The 18,780-nt window shown below is 33.7% G+C and overlaps 1 protein-coding gene across 2 annotated transcripts in view; it reads right to left on the bottom strand.

The window, feature by feature from the left end:
- Positions 1 to 3,427: 3,427 nt before the first annotated feature.
- The window catches only part of LOC127717707 (chitin synthase chs-2-like), a 32,483-nt gene continuing 17,130 nt past the window's right edge, over positions 3,428 to 18,780 (bottom strand). The window contains exons 11-16 of one of the 2 annotated variants that reach the window (XM_052223469.1): positions 18,221 to 18,421; positions 16,546 to 16,943; positions 9,513 to 9,677; positions 8,761 to 8,972; positions 8,135 to 8,259; positions 5,520 to 6,834 (exon numbers count right to left, since the gene is read on the bottom strand). In XM_052223469.1, coding sequence (XP_052079429.1) covers positions 5,747 to 6,834; positions 8,135 to 8,259; positions 8,761 to 8,972; positions 9,513 to 9,677; positions 16,546 to 16,943; positions 18,221 to 18,421 — 2,189 coding nt within the window. In that variant the 3' untranslated portion in view covers positions 5,520 to 5,746. Of the gene's footprint in view, positions 4,187 to 5,519; positions 6,835 to 8,134; positions 8,260 to 8,760; positions 8,973 to 9,512; positions 9,678 to 16,545; positions 16,944 to 18,220; positions 18,422 to 18,780 lie in introns of those variants that run through there. The other variant, XM_052223470.1, reaches the window with a different exon arrangement.

Here is an 18,780-nt window from a genome sequence, read left to right on the forward strand (position 1 = left end):
TTCCGTCTTTGCATGATCAAAGTGGATCCGTTCTCTGTGTTAACCAACCAACAAATCAATCAATCAATCAATCAATCAATCAATCAATCAATCAATCAATCAGTCAGTCAGTCAATCATTGCATGGATGTTTCTGTCTCATGTGTTTAATATGGGGACCAAGATCTTATTTGTTTCTATTTCGATTGTTTAAAGAGACCATATCCCACGTGTCTAATTAATTGATCAATCAATCAAGCAACCAACCAACCAACCAACCAACCAACCAACCAACCAACCAATCAATAAACCAACAAACCAATCAACCAACCAACCAATCAATCATTCATTGTATGCATGTTTCCGCCTCATGTGTTTAATATGGGGACCAAGATCTTATTTGTTTCCATTTCGATTGTTTAAAGAGACCATATCCCACGTGTCTAATTAATTGATCAATCAATCAATCAATCAATCAAGCAATCAACCAACCAACCAACCAACCAACCAACCAACCAACCATTTAATCAATCATTGCATGCATACATGTTTCCGTCTCCTGTGTTTAATATGGGGTCCAAGATCTCATTTGTTTTTTTTCCCGCTTGTTTCAAGAGACCACCATATCCCACATGTTAAGTTTATTAACCAACCAACCAATCAATAAACCAACAAAACAATCAACCAACCAACCAATCAATCATTCATTGTATGCATGTTTCCGTCTTATGTGTTTAATACGGGGTCCAAGATCTCCTTTGTTTCTTTTTCGCTTGTTTCAAGAAACCCTATCCCACGTGTTTAATTAATCAATCAATCAATCAATCAATCAACCAACTAACCAATAAATAAATAAACCAACCAACCAACCAACCAACCAACCAACCAACCAAGCAATTATTCATTCATTCATTCATTCATTCATTCATTGTGTGCATGTTTCCGTCTCATGTGTTTAATACGGGGTCCAATATTTCCTTTGTTTCTTTTTTCGCTTGTTTCAAGAGACCCTATCCCACGTGTTTAATCAACCAACCAACCAATCAACAAATCAAGCAAACAACCAACCAACCAAACAATTAATTAATCAATCAATCAATCAATAAACCAACCAACCAACCAACCAACCAACCAATCAATCATTCATTCATTCATTCATTCATTCATTCATTGTATGCATGTTTTCGTCTCATGTGTGTAATATTGTATTTACATCTCTTCTGAAAAAAAAAAATCCACATGCTTGTTATCAGATGTTCTGGGAAACTACATGTCCAATTGACCCATAAAATTTGCAGTCAGCAGGTTATACATGCATTACATCTTCATAAAACAACGTGGTGCAGATATCTATCAAGAATTTTCCTAGAGAAAAGAAATTGCAATGCCGTAAAAATCGCTTGCTAGTTCCGTAAATCTCAGTGAAATCCTACAATAAAATGTCCGCTCCTAGATTGAAATACAAATCTGTGTTACAAACTGCTGCTGAAAAATGTACATTGTATGAAAATAATCGATAAACGTGTTTTAAAGTTACACAGGATCAATTAAATCCAAAGCATGCACTGCTCGTGAACTGTGATCGAAATGTCAATTACCTACAATGACAAAAGAAATACATTGTGTGTATTCCGTCGCTATACATGTTGTCTGTCCAACGTCCCCACCTAAAAAGAAATAAAAATACTAAGTTTTCGCTAATATAAAGCCTCGTCACGTGACGCCACAATCTGGCGCGAGACAAAGACGCGCGCGGGACCTAAAATAGAATAAAAACTTTCCAAACTAAATATAGAAACTTAACCAAAACACTAATATGGACCTTGCAAAGAAAGAAAGAAACAAACAAACACACAAACAAACATACACATATATCAATCAATCAATCATGTTTTAGAAGGGGAAAGACCGTTTACAATTGCTTTTTTAAGCAATTGATTTATATTTATTTATATTATGTTTAGCAGTCCCCGACAATTTCCATTGATTATGATCCATGCCATATGAGAATACATTTTTATATGTTGAAGATAAGAATGATATACCAAGTCTTAAACCAGTCAAACGAGTGTACATGTTATTACCAGTTATTTAGTTGAAATGAATTATTTTATTTCTTACTACTTGTGTCGCCGTTCTAGATATCGGCGCACTCCTACATAGTAGGATGGCTAGTGCGCTACATACAGATATACACCTACACCCATTGATATTTCATATCCACTTAAAACATGCCATTAAAATTATTATTTTATTTTTTTTGAATTTTAAGATAAGTAAAATAAGCGTAATAATTTGTTTTTACTAGTTGTAAAATCCGATTTCGTAACGAAATAAAAATTCAAAACAAAACTAGGCTGGAAACAAACTTTTTTTTTAAAAGGGTGAAAATGTAGGTCCATAGATCAAAATAGTAAAATTGGGGCGAATTACAGCTGACATTGTAAGGACACCTGTCTATTGTAGAAAACTGTTCAATGACATTTAGATGTCTTAGTTGTTTTACGTTGTTGGGTTGCTATATCTCATTGACATATACTCCCCCTTTCATTTTCGGATTCCTTTATCTCTCTTATCGAGGAACTATAAAAAAAAGAAGATGTGGTATGATTGCCCATGAGACAACTGTCCACAAGAAACCAAATGACACAGAAATTAACAACTATAGGTCACCGTACGGCCTTCAACAATGAGCAAAGCCAATACCGCACAGTCAGCTATAAAAGGCCCCGAAATGACAATGTAAAACAATTCAAATGAGAAAACTAACGGCCTAATTTATGTACAAAAATGAACGAATAACAAATATGTAACACATTAACAAACGACAACCACTGAATTTCAGGCTCCTGACTTGGGACAGGCACATACATACAGAATGTGGCGGGGTTAAACTTGTTAGCGGGATCCCAACCCTCCCCCTAACCTGGGACAGTGGTGTAACAGTACAACATAAGAACGAACTATAAAAATCAGTTGAAAGAGGCTTAACTCATCAGATGGATAAAAATATAAATACTACAAATACAAGTGGACGTGGCCGGGTACTTGTACATCCAAACAACAAAAAGACACTAAGTACATATCTGAGAGTACTCGCAGTTACTGACAGCTTATTTCACTGATTTTGCTATTTTTTATCCAGTTGATCATGATTTGGTTCAGTGTTTTTGAATGACATGTATATTTTTCTTAAAAGAAGTTGTGGAGATAAATTTCGCCTTGTAAATAGCTTTGCTTATAGCTATTAAGTTTTTTAAAGAAGTAAATATATTACAATAAAGGTTATAATGAGAAGCATAAAACACATGTGTACGACAATTTTTAAAGTTGTGTAATTGTTTTTCACACATTAAAATTGTCCGTTTTCTGCGAGTAATATCACATTATTTGTTATAATTTTCAACTGCCTATTAAATATTCTGAAGAAAAAAAAACCGCCTTTTTTGCAAATAATTTAATATTCATGAAAATTTAATGTTATGGTTTGGTAAAGTAATGTCATGGTTTGGTAATTCATACTTGTATATCATACAAGTGATATAGATGAACAAATGAACAAACATGATACACTTATTTAAATAATTTAAGGATGTTCGCTCCTCTGTTTCAAAATAACAAGCTTTTTAAAAGACTGTTATAAATTGACAGTATATAAATAATGGAACTTGAAAAGTAGGAAAAAATGACAGGGTCGTGTCCTTGTTTTTGAGCGACAATCAACTGATATTTTGGCGGGAAATGATTGCCTCTAGATTTTTCATGCATTTAACATGAGCACAATTTTTTCTTTCAAAAACTATGATAAAAATAAGGATTGAATAAAATTTTGAAAGATGACTTTTTAAACTAAATGTAATAAAATTATGAAAAAAAAGTATGGGTTAGAAGGCAACATTTTTATTGGCACTCAATGGATATACTAGAGGATTCCGAATACCTGACAAAAAAGACAAAACCAAGAGTAGCGAACATCCTTACCTCTATAGTGATATTAAAACTACATGTTTAAAACGACGACAAGAATAACAGATTCAATAAATAAATATAGGCCAGCTGAGGACCACCTCCGGGTGCGGGATTTTCTCGCTGCGTTGAAGATCCATTGGTGGCCTTCGGCTGTTGTCTGCTCTTTGGTCGGGTTGTTGTCTCTTTGGCATATTCCCCATTTCCATTCTCAATTTTATTCACTTACAAAATGCCAAAGTCTAAAAAATGAAATTACATATGTTAATATTACTGTCATTATTATGAGCTGAGAATGTAGATTTGTTTTCAATTCTAGGACACCATAATCGCTTAAACATGGAAACCAATTTTATTGGTTAAACAAAAACAAACAAAAACTATACCAAAAGTGCCAATATAAAAAAAGAAGATGTGGTATGATTGCCAATGATGTAACTATTCATTAGATACAAAATGACGTAGATGTACGTAACTTAAGGTCACAGTTTCACCTTTAACAATGATCAAAATCAATGCCATATTGCAACTATAAAAGGTCCCAGACCCACCATGAACAAAAGTGACACAATTCAATCGAGTGTATATCATGATCTTTTAAAACATAACGAAAGCCACTGTCAATTTTAAAACATTGAATTGAACAAAATCCAAATATTATACAATGACCTTATCTAACGTAACAGCGAACTGTTTTGATCAAAAACATGCCATGCGAACACAGAATATTTTTATGGTCCTTTTTGAGTGATTTGTCAACGTTTTACATAGTAAATTCCATTTCTCTCATGAAATAGGGTCTGATTTTCTTCAAACAGACACTTAGCTTTCCCGAGTAACTTCAGTTATCCGATAAAGATAAAAGTAACCAGATGTGAAAAAGGATCAATCCCGATAAAAAAAAGGGGGGGGCAATCGAGCCAGAAAGTATGTGTCAGCGGAGTAAAAAAAGTCAACACTGAGGTTGTGAGTTCAAATCCCGCATGTGGCAGGTGCGCTCGACTCCAATCTTCATTGACTAAGATTGTCAGTTTTCCCACCGAAGGTCTGTGGTTCTCTCCAGGCAATTCAGCTTCCTCCCCTAACAAAAACTGACCACCACGAAATAAAACAACAGTTCTGAATGTGGCGTTAAACACCAATCAAAGTGAAATTTCCAAAGTTTGATTTAAAAAAAATGTTAAAGAGTTTAAATAAATAGCTTGACCTGACGTAAACAAAAATATAACAAAACAATATTCAATATCAATTGTGCCGGTGGTATTTTTATCCAATTGATGAACGTAAAAAAGTGAATCATAGTCATTCCACGACCTAGGAATAAATCACCTTAGCTGTATTTGACAAAACGTTTTGGACACTTGGGTCCCCAATGCCCTTCACCTTCTTACTTTATTTGACCTTTTTAACTTTTTTTATTCGAGTGCCACTGATGAGTCTTTTGTAGACGAAACGAGTGTCTGACGTACACAAACTAGTCCTGGTATCTATGATGAGTTTCCTGTTCAAATGTTTGCTTCGCCGTTGATCCTTTTTTTTCGTTGTGTGTTTGAAGAAGACATAAGGACGTTAACATTGAGTTGTGCATTTTTATTTCTTTACGTTTTTTAATTTATAATCTTATTGTGCAAGCCTCAACCGCAATAACAAGCAAAAAATATTTAAAAAAGGAGTGAAATATGCCATGATACAACAATCGTTATACTAAAAACATGAACAACATTTCGCTCAAATTGTTCACCAAAGACAAAAACAATATTTATTAATATGAAATTTCTCTATGCAATGGCCTCTAATTACAGTCAGACGTCGCTGTCATCTTCTACTCGAATTATTTGATGATCGATATGATCGTCATTGTCCGACGATACGTATTGTCGCCGTTTTACCTCTTCTTTATCTGACGGATACACCTGATTTTTTCTCAAGATACTTGGAGTAGTTTGCGTGGCCGTTTTATCCTCATCAGGAAAATTATTATCTTTGGCCTCTTTTTTATTGCGTTCCTTTATTATTAACTGATCAACAATACCCCCAAATGTTTTCCCGCGATGTTTCCACTTCATGGCATATCGCTCCGCGATCTTGCTACTACGTTTCTGGAAAACCGAACCTTCAAGTTTTTCAAGGCTTCTCATTTTATCGACATCGATTTTCATTTTTTGCATATTTTCCTGAACAATTTCTGACAATTGTCTAAATTTCGTTCCTTTTTCTTTTACGATCGACCTATTCATATCTAATACGGTTCTATCCTTGTCGGATATTACCGTAGTTTTTCTAGACCGATGGGTTTCAGCAGATACGAGACGTGAAGCTATTTTTTCGTCTATTTTTGTCGTTTCTGTTTTTTCACTTTCCCAAATATCGGTATTGGCTGCAATATGTACCAGGGTTGAAAACCTATGGTAAAGCATACAGATAAACTGGATTGAAAGAAGAATTCCGAATACAACAGCAAATAGAATGGCGATAGGAACTATTTTATTATCGTCTCGTCCGCCACAAACGAATGTAATTGTCAAATCATTTTCAAAAACATTTACCTGGGTTAAGGAATACATCACAGTAACTAAAACGCCATTTAATAGATACACAAATAACGATACTCTATTGCGCAAGTCAACAAGATCATCTTGAATTTTCTTTTCTTTTGTCGGACTCATGTTTAGGGGTTTTAAATGTTTCCTGATAGTTTTTTTCCAAAATTTGATCTCGTTTTTGGGAATTGCTTTTACATGTCTATCAGCAATCAGATTGTATTCCTCGTCATTCTCTGTCTTGAATATCCTATCGTCCCACGAATTCTTATCTTGAATTCCACTTCTATCTTCGTTTTCCACTGGGTCTGATTTTTCATCTGTATTCTTTGTGTGACCTTTTCCGTCAACTAGTACAAGAAAATATCAGATATAGTAGAGCATTAATTTTTCGGACTTATATATCAAGTCTGACTTATAACAAAAACACAATAGGGGACACATGGTTGTAAATTTTGCCAATTACGAATTGGGCATTTTACCACAGGTTGTGTCTCTCTCTAGATCTTAAAAAACAATATTTTCAAATCATGCAGTTTACGTGCTTCGAAGCCGCTCATGATCTTGGTTGCAAAATTGCATGAAAATTGCTAGGCATTATATAAACAACAATATCTATACAAAAATAAGGAGATGTAGTATGATTGTCATTGAAACAACTTTCCACCAATGTCCATTGGCTGTGGATGTAAGCAACGTTAGGACAATGTACTGCGTTTGATAATGAGTAAAACCCACACCGTATAGTAAGTTATAAAAGGTCTAGGCATACAAAATATATGAAACAATTGAAAAGAGAAAATCACTAGCCTGATTTATTATTAAAATAATATACAATGATAGCTCGTGAAAAAAGTGAATAGTAGTATCAGGAAAAAAACATTTTAGGGTTGACATCTTTTTTATAATCACCGCTTATTATGGGGCCACATTTATTATACCGAACTAAAAGAAGAAGGACCTTTCGAAACATTAAAGATACATGTTAAAGAAGCACACGTTTTGCTGTATACGTAGTAATGGATTGTCAAAACACTTACGGCATTGACTTACATCAGTGAATTATTTTGTAACTTAGAATTTCTAGTATCATTATGTACAAACAATGTTTATTTACCGTAGACTGTTTCTGTAAAAGATTGATGACCCTGATATGGATCGTTTGTGAGGGCTATCCTCGTCACTCGATGGATTTTTAACCTGACCGCTGCCGTTTTGTATGCATACGTATGTGACGTCATTTTTTGGCGCTAACTCGTGTACAAATTAAATATGTTAACTTTCACCGTTGAAAAACCGGCAGAACTATAATTGATCGGTCGGTGTAAATTTTTAGGGTTATTCGTCCTTCCTTGCATTTAAACAAAAATTACCCGAATCATTCCATGTCACGTGATAATGTATTATCCAATAGAATTGTTTTAGTATATAGGTTGCCGTCTCATTGACATAATCCATACATCTCTATTTTGTTCATTTTGCAATAGAGGCATTATGACAATTAAAGGTAAATGATTCCACCCTAATGTACATGTGTTATACATGTATTAACATCAATTCATTTCAACATTTGGCATTTGTCTACAGTTTAGTACAAATCTTTGTACAAGTTTAATTTATCCATATTACTAGAATTTGATCTATACCTACCGTTAATTGTTCCATCATTTTCTTCATCTCCCTTTTCACCTTTAACTATTCTGTCCACTTTATTTATCATGTTCGTATAAAGTAAATCTTCCTTTGTGTAGGTATTTGTTGGACAAAATATACAACTGCAATATCAAGCAAATATTTAGATATTAAGATGACACATCAAGATATTGTTCTAATAACATGTTAACAATTACCTTAACAACAATTAAACTCTTAATCCGCCAACGTCCCACTGGTGCTATTTCGATTTAACTAGAAATCAGTTTAAATAGCCCTTGAAATAATATGCCGATAAAAGGTTAGAGATGCATCCTGCGATGAATTATGACCAGTGCCCAAGTTCCAATATTTCAGGGGATGACATGAAAGGCGGGTGATTTTAAAGGTGAATGTTATGAAAAGCGGGTGATATTAAAGGTTGAATATATGAAATAACATAAATGGTACATATTTTTATGCACCAGATGCGCATTTCAACAATGAATGTCTCTTCAGTGATGCTCGGGGTCAAAATATTTGAAAATCCAAAACTTATTAAAAAGATGAAGAGCTTATAAACCAAAAACGGACAAAACGTATATATGCCAAGCCTAACATACTGCAAACAATGCGAAACGTACCCGAAGAAATCTCCCAGAGAACAGAAGTAGCCCTTTTCTTCATTTTCTGGTTTATGTTTTTGAGTTGATTTCTTGACCTCTGTATCTGGTGTTGCTTCTCTTGTTCCCCAGGATACAACGTGAAGATTACCAATTGAATACAGGAACATTAGCATTGACATTGATGGGATTGCCAAAAAATATAACAAACCTGGTATGATGCATAGTATTTCCTGTAATGGAGAATATCTGGTATATTTCAAATTTATTTTAAAACTTATTATCATCTGCATAATGCCTTATAGAGCTTTCACACAATAGTATGGAAACTTGATTATAAGGTGGAAAGAAAAGCTAAATGCATTAATTATTGTCCTGTGAAAATTAAACGTGCTGTTCATTTAACTTGAAATATTGCCTTTCGATTGCATTGTCATGAATTTTTTGTATATTATCATTGCAAGAAATAGTCATTGACTTTCGTAAGTTAATTCGTTCAGCTAATTTTATCCTTGCAGACAATGCGTTCGTTATGTCGTTAGTTCAGAAATTAGATAGTATAGAAGTTAAAAGCGGCATTAACTTTTAAGTCCTAACCAATAAATAAATGAGTGTACCATTCCAACTATTTATTATTTACTTGTAAAATGGTTTACATACAAAAAAATACAGCTTTCTTTTCTCATGACATCGTATACACCTAACTGTAAATGTTAACACATTCAAGTAAAATTTACAACTATAAAAAATATCTACACAGTCATTTAACATACCTTTGGATGAATTACAGCCGAAATAATAAAAATACCTCCTACTGCTATGGTGAAAAAGGTGGCCGTGGAACAGAATCCCTCCACGATAGTAGTTCGTAAAACGCCAATCAACACAATTACCATAACAATCACGTATATGACTGATAAAACAGCGGCATATTGAATCTGAAAGAATGTAATTTGTAAAAATTTCGGATCCTCCATGCTCTTTAACTTCGTACTTTGGCCATTTAAACTTTTTTTATTCTAGGTCACTGATGAGTCTTTTGTAGACGAAACGCGGATCTGACGGACAAAATTTTAATCCTGGTATCTGCGATATCATAAGTTTATAGTTATCATTGTAATGTATTCGCTTACCTTGAACTAATTTATTTCACAAGAAATGTTGAAAGATCGAAATATCAACATTTCGCAAAACTGTGTCAGAAAAAAGCTGCAAATGTGCAAATTTAAAAGCTTTAGTCGTAGCCAAGGACACGTCAATTTAATTCCTTGTTCGAAGGACCCGCCCGCACATACTTTTTTCTAAACGGAAAAAAATATATTTTAAAATTTTCCCGCTTCCAGCATCCGGAAAAATGATCGTGTTTATTTCCCGCGCAAATTTTTTTGTAAAAATTAAAAAAACAACGATCGCCAGAGCGTTTTACATTGTTTTAGTCAACGTCAAATCGAGACCCTTTAATTAAGCTGTTTCGAGCATTAACACAGATTTCTTATCAAAGTCAAGGACGATTCTTCCGAAAATTTTAAATCTGTCAAATTGTGATTTGTGTTGATAGAAGGGAAACATGATTCTAAAGTAGTTGTTTGGGAAAAAACTATTCAAGTAAGGTATTCATTGTTTAATTGAGGTATTCACAGGAACCTGTTGTTCATGATCAGTGGTTGTCGTATGTTGATGTGGTTCATAAGTGTTTCTCATTTCTCGTTTTTTATATAGATTAGACCGTTGGTTTTCCTGTTTGAATTGTTTAATACTAGTCATTTTGGGCCTTTTATAGCTTGCTGTTCGGTGTAAGCCAAGGCTCCGTGTTTGTTGAAGGCCGTACTTTGACATATAATAGTTAACTTTAAATACATTGTGACTTTGGATGGAGAGTTGTCTCATTGGCACTCATACCACATCTTATTTATATACAAAGTGCCAAAAAGACAAAGAACTAAAATGAGAACACCAAAACGACGGAGACACAGACAACCAACATATAACACAAAAAACTAAAAAGTACACACATCAACGAACAGCACGAACCCCTTAAGACTGGGGGTGAACTCAGGTGTTCCGGAAGGATGAGCAGTTCCTACTTCTTGCAAGACATCCACCGTGTTGCTAGTTATAAGTCATGTCCGGTGAAGGAGGAAAGACATCTATGACTATTGGAGATCATTTAAGGCAGTTGAAATAATAATTCAATTATTCAGTTCAAGATCTGATGTCCTCAGAAAGTAACAGTATAAATACAAAAAGTCATAAATATGCTGCAATTAAAAGTGGGTATTACATGTCTTGGTGAACAGGGAAAAAAAAACACTTCAGCAGTTGAAAAATTAAAGAAATGTCAAAGTACAAGTGGTAAATGTTGTTTTGATCAATATTGTCAGAACCTATGATTTTATATTTATGAAAAAAAATGTATAATCGCTTGCTGTTACTTTTCAAGCTTCGCCTCAAAAATTTTAAAATTATTTTTTTTTTTATTAAAATTTTCAAATCGCTCGCTCGACCCAATTTCTGGAGTGGAAAAATCCGTAAACAAGAAATTAAATTGGTGTGGCCTAATACTCATCTGGTTTATTTGAAGATCCCCGATGTAATTTATGCATGTAGCTATATTTCACATAATTCATTACTACCAAACACATAGCCAAACTCTCGAAAACGATATTTACCATCATATAAAAATCCGTGTAGAACATCAAAAATATGTGTCCCTAGGACATATCATATTTACGTGTTCGGTAAACCGATAAGTTTTACTCAAAACCTTGATTTTACATAATAATTAAACACTTAATAAAGTACATTCAGTTTCAAGTTGATGTGACCACAAACAACCTTAAAGCAATACTTTAACCTACCACATTTCCATGTTCATTAAAGCTTGAAATATGGGTCAAAGGCTTTACATTACAAAAAATACAATACAATACAATACAGTAACAATACAATACAAAAACGAACGTGTACTGGAATGGTTAGATCCATGTAATTATAGTATTAGTCTAGTCAATTTAGTGAACAACCTGCAACTAATTGCAACACAAAGTTTTTTTTCTCTGAAAAACAAGTCTGTTACTATCTATGAACAACATACTAAAACTATACAAAAATATATTTTGCGGAAAGTGGTGTAATTTATAAAAATGTTTTGTAGTTAAAGTAAGGTTATATGAGTTGCTTCCCCTTATCTGCCAAAGTTGAAAAAAATTATACATAAAATGTTCTGTATTTTTTAAAACAGTTGAAATAATACAATACAATACATGATTATTTCAATTTAAAAGAATAATATTACAAATGAATCACTTTCCTGTCTCAAAATTTGTATATTTGAATAAAGATATAGACCGAGATTATGTTCTGCTATTTTACATTCCAAGAATCTAATTCTCCAAAATAGCTTTGGTAAGTAACCTATAAATAGAAAACTGTACTGAATTAGAGTAACCAACTTAGTCACATTCTTACTTGGTATTTGAAGAAATTCTGCTCCTGTGTTAAAGGCACAGACAGTTTTTTTTTGGGGGGGGGGGGGGGGGGGGAGGGGTTCCAGAAACACATGTTGTGTTCTTTATAAAAAAAAATGTTATTGCAAGATTCAAAGTCTTTAAGGTATTTTTCTCCACAACTTTAGAAAGAAAACAATATATTTTTTTTTCATTTACCTTCTGGAACAAACATGTTAAGATTTAGAATCCAACAATGTTTCATAAAAAAATAAGAATGATGAGTGTTAAATGATTTTATGTTAAATATGTTTTCACAAATGAAAATTTCAGGCTCCTCGAAGCAAATAGCTACTCATGTAATTTGCGACGATCTCAGTAAGTACTCACACACCATATAAATAAAGCTTTGACTGTAACACTGAATCCACTTATCACTTTGGTTACTAATCGGATGTGTACTTATTTATATTTTAGTCTGTGCCAACAGTTTTTATTCATCAGCTGTAATTACTAAGCTTTGAACTAGCTATGAGAACTCAGTGTCTTTTTGTTAATTGGTTATATACTCCGTGCTGATCTTTTTGAGTTGAGCCCTTTCCAACTGGGTTTTACAATTTGTTCTTACGTTGTTTGCTATTTAAATAAAATTGAGAATGGAAATGGGGAATACTGTATGTCAAAGAGACAACAACCCGACCAGATCAAGAGCAGATAACAGCCGAAGGCCAGCAATGGGTCTTCAACGCAACGAGAAAATCCCGCACCAGGAGGTGGTCCTCAGCCGGCCCCTAAATAAAAACTGTTCCTGATTATTGGAGGGTTGAGTGCTCGCAAACAGGGTTAACCCTGCACACTATGAATATGATTATCACAAGTCTGTGGCCCTTTATTGCTCGGTTGTTATTGTTTGGTGTCTGTCATATTTGTTTTTCCGTTTATTGTTTTAACACTAATCAGGCCTTTGAGTTTCTCGTTTGACTTGTTTTATATTTTGACGATGAACTATAGTTGTTTACATCCACACCCACATCATTGATATCTCTTGTTGAAAGTTTTCTCATTGGCAATCATACAACATCTTCTTATGTTTTTAAAGTGGGGAGATTTTATAATAAGTGATGGTTTCATTGGCAAGCGATCAAACTTACTACCAAGAGATACTGATAAGAGTTTAGTGGACCTTAAAAGCTAAACATTTATATTCTTTTGGCATGAGGTGTATTTTTTTAAATATTTTTATAGTTTCGTTCAAAAAAAGAGGGACGAAAGATACCAGAGGGACAGTCAAACTCATAGATCGAAAACAAACTGACAACGCTATGGCCAAAAATAAAAAGACAAACAGACAAATAATAGTACAAATGACACAACATAGAAAACTAAAGACTAAGCAACACTAACCCCACCAAAAACTGGGGGTGATCTCAGGTGCTCCGGAAGGGTAAGCAGATCCTGCTCCACATGTGGCACCCGTCGTGTTGCTTATGTTATTACAAATCCGGTAAATAGTCTTAATTCGGTAAGTCACATTCGTGAAAATGGAAGGGTATTGTAGTTACGACATAAGGAACATATCCGATATCATCTGTGAAACGGTTATTCCATAACGGTCAACCAACTCGTGATGGCGTCCGTAAATTTTACGAAGGGATGATTTCAACTTCAGCATTCAAATGAGTTGAATACAGGTCAGCATTCCGGAAGCAGAAAACAGCGTCTTTATCATTAATATGACTGTAATAGAGTATATTTATGAATAAAGAGAGATTTGAGGTTTCTAAAGTCAACGAGAAAGCAACCCAAACGACTAACAAAAACCAACAGACATACTTTCAGATTAGACATGACTATCTAAACGCTATCTCTGGCCATCATCAAAGTCGCCCACAGACACTACAAATTTTAATTCATACACAGATGATGCATGATCATTTTTTTACAGTTCTTGGGCTAAAGTTGATTACCTTTTATTAAATTAATTCAATGAGATATATTAAATAAAGAACTTGGTAATGCTTTTCTTTATATACTAGTAAGTATATATATATATATCTTTGACCATATTATTTTCATATAGCAGACAAACCATGTTAGTTCTTTGTCATTACCATTTGGTTGATGTTTCAGACCACCACATACATGCAGGTTTATAGGGTACACACATAAGGTGCTGTTGCTATTAACACTCCCTCCAGGAAGTGATCCCATTAATTCATTCAACAGTGCTTATCTCATTTTCAACATCCAAAATTGGACCACTTGAGTACAATTACTATTTAAATTCAAGCTCTTGAGGTAAACCTATAATCGTATTGACAAAGCTGCTCTTGAAATTGCCTTAAACAATATCAGATCTACATTTAATTTTCGATCTATGAGTTTGACTGTCCCTCTGGTATCTTTTGCCCCTCTTTTAATGCTAATTCAGTGAACTAGTATATGTTCCTAAATTAAAAAAGCTTATATGTCTGAAATTAAACGTGGATATTGATAGAGCTTGCTAAATAAAATAAGCAACACATTAAGAGAAATCTGCAATCACATCGTCTGTGTTTAACTGTGACTTTATGCAATTCAAATATTGTAAAAGTAGCTACTAAAAAAATACACAAAAAGGACTACAGTCAATGACAATGCAAGGACACTAGAAAAATGACTTTTCCAGTAATTAACATGACAAAATCAAAGTCTGATTTACAGTTATTTTTGAACACAATCATTTTTTTTTTTATTATACCTACACGTATAATTACTATAAATACATAACCGAAACATACGATAAAATTTCAAACTTCCACAAAATGGACATATTCAAAACTGAGTTTTACTGTGTGTTTGTTTATTCTATATTGTCGAGAGAAACTATGGGAGGGTTGAGTTCTCACACAACATGTTTTACCCCTGCCACATTATTGCACCTATCCCAAGTCAGGAACCTCTAGCCTTTGTTTGTCTTGTGTGTGATTTTTTGTGATAATTTTGGTTCATTTGTATGTACTGGAGTTTAGGGTGGTGTCCATTTTGCTGAACTAGTGTACAAAATAATTAAGGGGTCAGCTGAAGCCCACCTCCGTGTGCCGGATTTACTTGCTATGTTAAAGACCCATTAATGGCCTTGTTTTTCTCTTTGACACATTCCCTGTTTCCATTCTCTCTTTTTTTCGTTTTTAAAAATCAAACTAGAAATAACCAAGATTTTAAAATTTTCATCTTATATGCCCCTCACTTAGGGGCATTATGTTTTTCTGTCCGTGGATCTGTTCGTTCGTCCGTCTGTCGATCTGCTTCAGATTAAAGTTTTTTGTTAAAACTTTTGGTCAAGGTATTTTTTTATGAAGTTGAAGTCCAATCATATTGAAACTTAGTACAAAATTTAATGTTCCCTATGATAAGATCTTTCTAATTTTAATGCCAATTAAGTTAGAGTTTTGACCCAATTTCACAGTCCACTGAACATAGAAAATGATAGTGCGGGTGGGGCATCCGTGTACTATGGATATATTCTTGTTTTGTAGTTAGTGTGTAAAACAAAATATTTCACACAACAATTTGATTATTATTGATATCGATAACAAGAGGAACACATATGCGATAAACATAAGATAATAAAGTCTGTCTATAAAGATCCTATGTTAAAAGTTTTAACCATGAATAATCGAGTTTTTTATTTCCATTTTTCACAATTTTTTCTCTACAAGTCACATTTTACACAAGAATTACAATTTTTTAAATAAGATAAACATCATATAGTATTCTCTATTTTCTGTAAAGATCCCAATTTGAAAGTTTTAACCATCAATAACCGAGATATTTTCATTTCCAGTTTTCCGGGTTTTCGGTCTTAAAACATATATTCATCCAAAATTACCCAAATATTAATATTGATAACTAAAGGACTTCACAAATAAAACATAAAATAGTATGTTCTTTTTTCAATATAGATCAAATTCAAAAATATTAACCATTAACAACGGAGATTTTCTACGTTTCCAGTTTTCAGCGTTTTTTCACTAAAAATCACTCATTTCACCTCAAAACTACTTCAATATAATTATTAATAACTAGAGGACTACATAATACTCTATTAAGATAAGGTTTCCTGTCTTCAACAATCTTTAGGTCTAAAAATGTTACCATAAATAACAATTTTTCTTCTTTTCCAGTTTTCAGTATTTTTTCTCTAAAAACCACATATTTCACCCCAAAATAACCTTTTCCGCAGATTATATCAATGTATAGTTTTAGTATGTTGTTAGTACAAGTCTATATTATAATTTGCACTAAAAAAACCTTGTGTTGCAATTAGTTGCAGATTGAGCGATTTTAGAGCTAAATTGACGGCTATATATGTACAAACCTGTCGTTGCTGCGAGGCATACAATGTCATGATCAGAAATATTCCAACTGGGATGAGATTCAGTACCAAAGATAGCCATGGTGGAATTGATTCAAAACCAAGAATAATCGCACCAAATACCAGCATAAATATGGTACCTGGTGTCAACAGAACGGAAGCAAACAGAATTGAATGGTAGACAATATACAGAAAAGATATATTCTCGTTGTTATTTGTAATTTGTTTCCAGTCCATTATTACATCCAGAACGTTAATCATAGTCGAAGGCACCCATCGTCGACGCTGATTATAAAACTCATGAAATCCTTCCGGTGCATATGTGTACGCATCTGATTCTGCGCAGTATTCAATTTTCCATCCCTGTTTTAGAAGCAATGTACATAACCATCGATCCTCCCCTATGATTTTAAAGAGCAAATTCAAATCAATTGTTGTTAAGAGTACATTAAATCTAGAATTATATTGTATTTTTCTTTTGTCATATGAAAAATGAGTGTCACTTTTTCTGATGTAGTCAATTACAATAATACCGCATAAATCATAACTATTGTGCTACATTTAAAGGCAGTTGGCTTTAAGTGAAAACCAACTCCATATAAAAGCCAAAAGACATATACAGGTCAATTTACTGTATTCATTAAGATACAAGACTGTCTTTACAACATGTAACCCTACGATGATTTGGGGAAAGCAATATAGTCCCCTTGGTTTTATTCCGACCGACAGTAAAACCCTTGCCAGAGTGGTTGTGCAGGATGTATAAAATACACAATCACAACCGGTCGGAATGTGGATGTAATCTCCGATACCTAGTGTGGTCGGAATGGGGATGTACATGTAATCTCCGATACCTTGTGTGGTCGAAATGTGGATGTAATCTCAGATACCTAGTGTGGTCGGAATGTGGATGTAATCTCCGATACCTAGTGTGGTCGGAATGGGTATGTAATGTCTGATACCTAGTGTGGACGGAATGTGGATGTAATCTCCGATACCTAGTGTGGTCGGAATGGGGATGTAATGTCCGATACCTAGTGTAAAGAGAGTATCACACTTTTTACACGTCGAAGAATCCTTGCAACAACTAAATGAGGGGTCCGTTGGTTGAATGTTGTCTAGGCACAATTTCTGTCACAATTCAACATATTATTATTTTTCAGTGGCAGTCTAAATTTCATCTCAAGCCAAACCCTACCTTGCAGTACCTACCTATTATATTTCTTGTTAATATATTTTCGTCCTTAGCATGCCTTAAATATTTGCCACTGGAAGTGAGCAATACATTAACAACCAACCTTTATTGTAAACACCAAATTTGCATAGGGTCAAACTCAATAAGATTAAACAAAAGACATCCACTGAAGATGTATTGACAAATTTTCCAAATTTAATTAAAAGTGATAAATCGTCATTTCTGAATAATGTCACCATACAAATTTAATAAATGACACAATGGCAGAAACAGAACAATTGTACAAAATTTAATATAAAACAATTTATCGTTTGAAAATGATTCTTTATTTTTTTCAGTGACGTAAATTTACCAGTCAGGAATAAAAAAGCATTATTCTTTGTCTACATAAACATTGTTAAATGTTTTTTACCGTTTATTGTTAGATTGCCACTAGCTTCGTTTGTGTAAGTTTATTGGCAAAAAAGATTTGGTATATTTTACCTTGATCGTATTGGATGAAATGTTCAGCTTCTGTTGAATCTGTCGTGTATGTGTCAAGGACATCTGGGTGCAAAATGGCTGATCCGCGGAATAAACTAAAACACCCTGGACTACACAAAACACAACCAAGAACATGCTCAGTAGCTTTCTGTAACCAATGACTGATAGCATATTCAAATTTCTGGTACCATACCATAGGACCTGTTATTATGAAGATTTCAAACTTTAGTCACAGAACAAAACAACTAAATAATTCAAAGTTTGGTGACTATGTTGATCGCACCTATCCAATGAAACTTGGAAAAAAACGATATAACAGATACGGTTAATTCTGTCTCGTATGTTAACTTGCATTTAGACATTGACAATGGGGGTCAGTTGAAAAACAATACTTTACGACAAAAGAGATGATTTCAGATTCCCAATTGTGAACTTTCCATTTTTGTGTAGCAACATTCCAGCACCGCCTGCATATAGAGTATATATCTCTCAGTTGATGCGATATTCCAGAGCTTGCATTTCCTATCATAATTTCCTTAAAAGAGGGTTGCAGCTAACAA

The sequence above is a fragment of the Mytilus californianus genome, unplaced genomic scaffold (genome assembly GCF_021869535.1).
Source record: "Mytilus californianus isolate M0D057914Y unplaced genomic scaffold, xbMytCali1.0.p SCAF_10, whole genome shotgun sequence".
NCBI classification, from domain to species: Eukaryota; Metazoa; Mollusca; class Bivalvia; order Mytilida; family Mytilidae; genus Mytilus; species Mytilus californianus.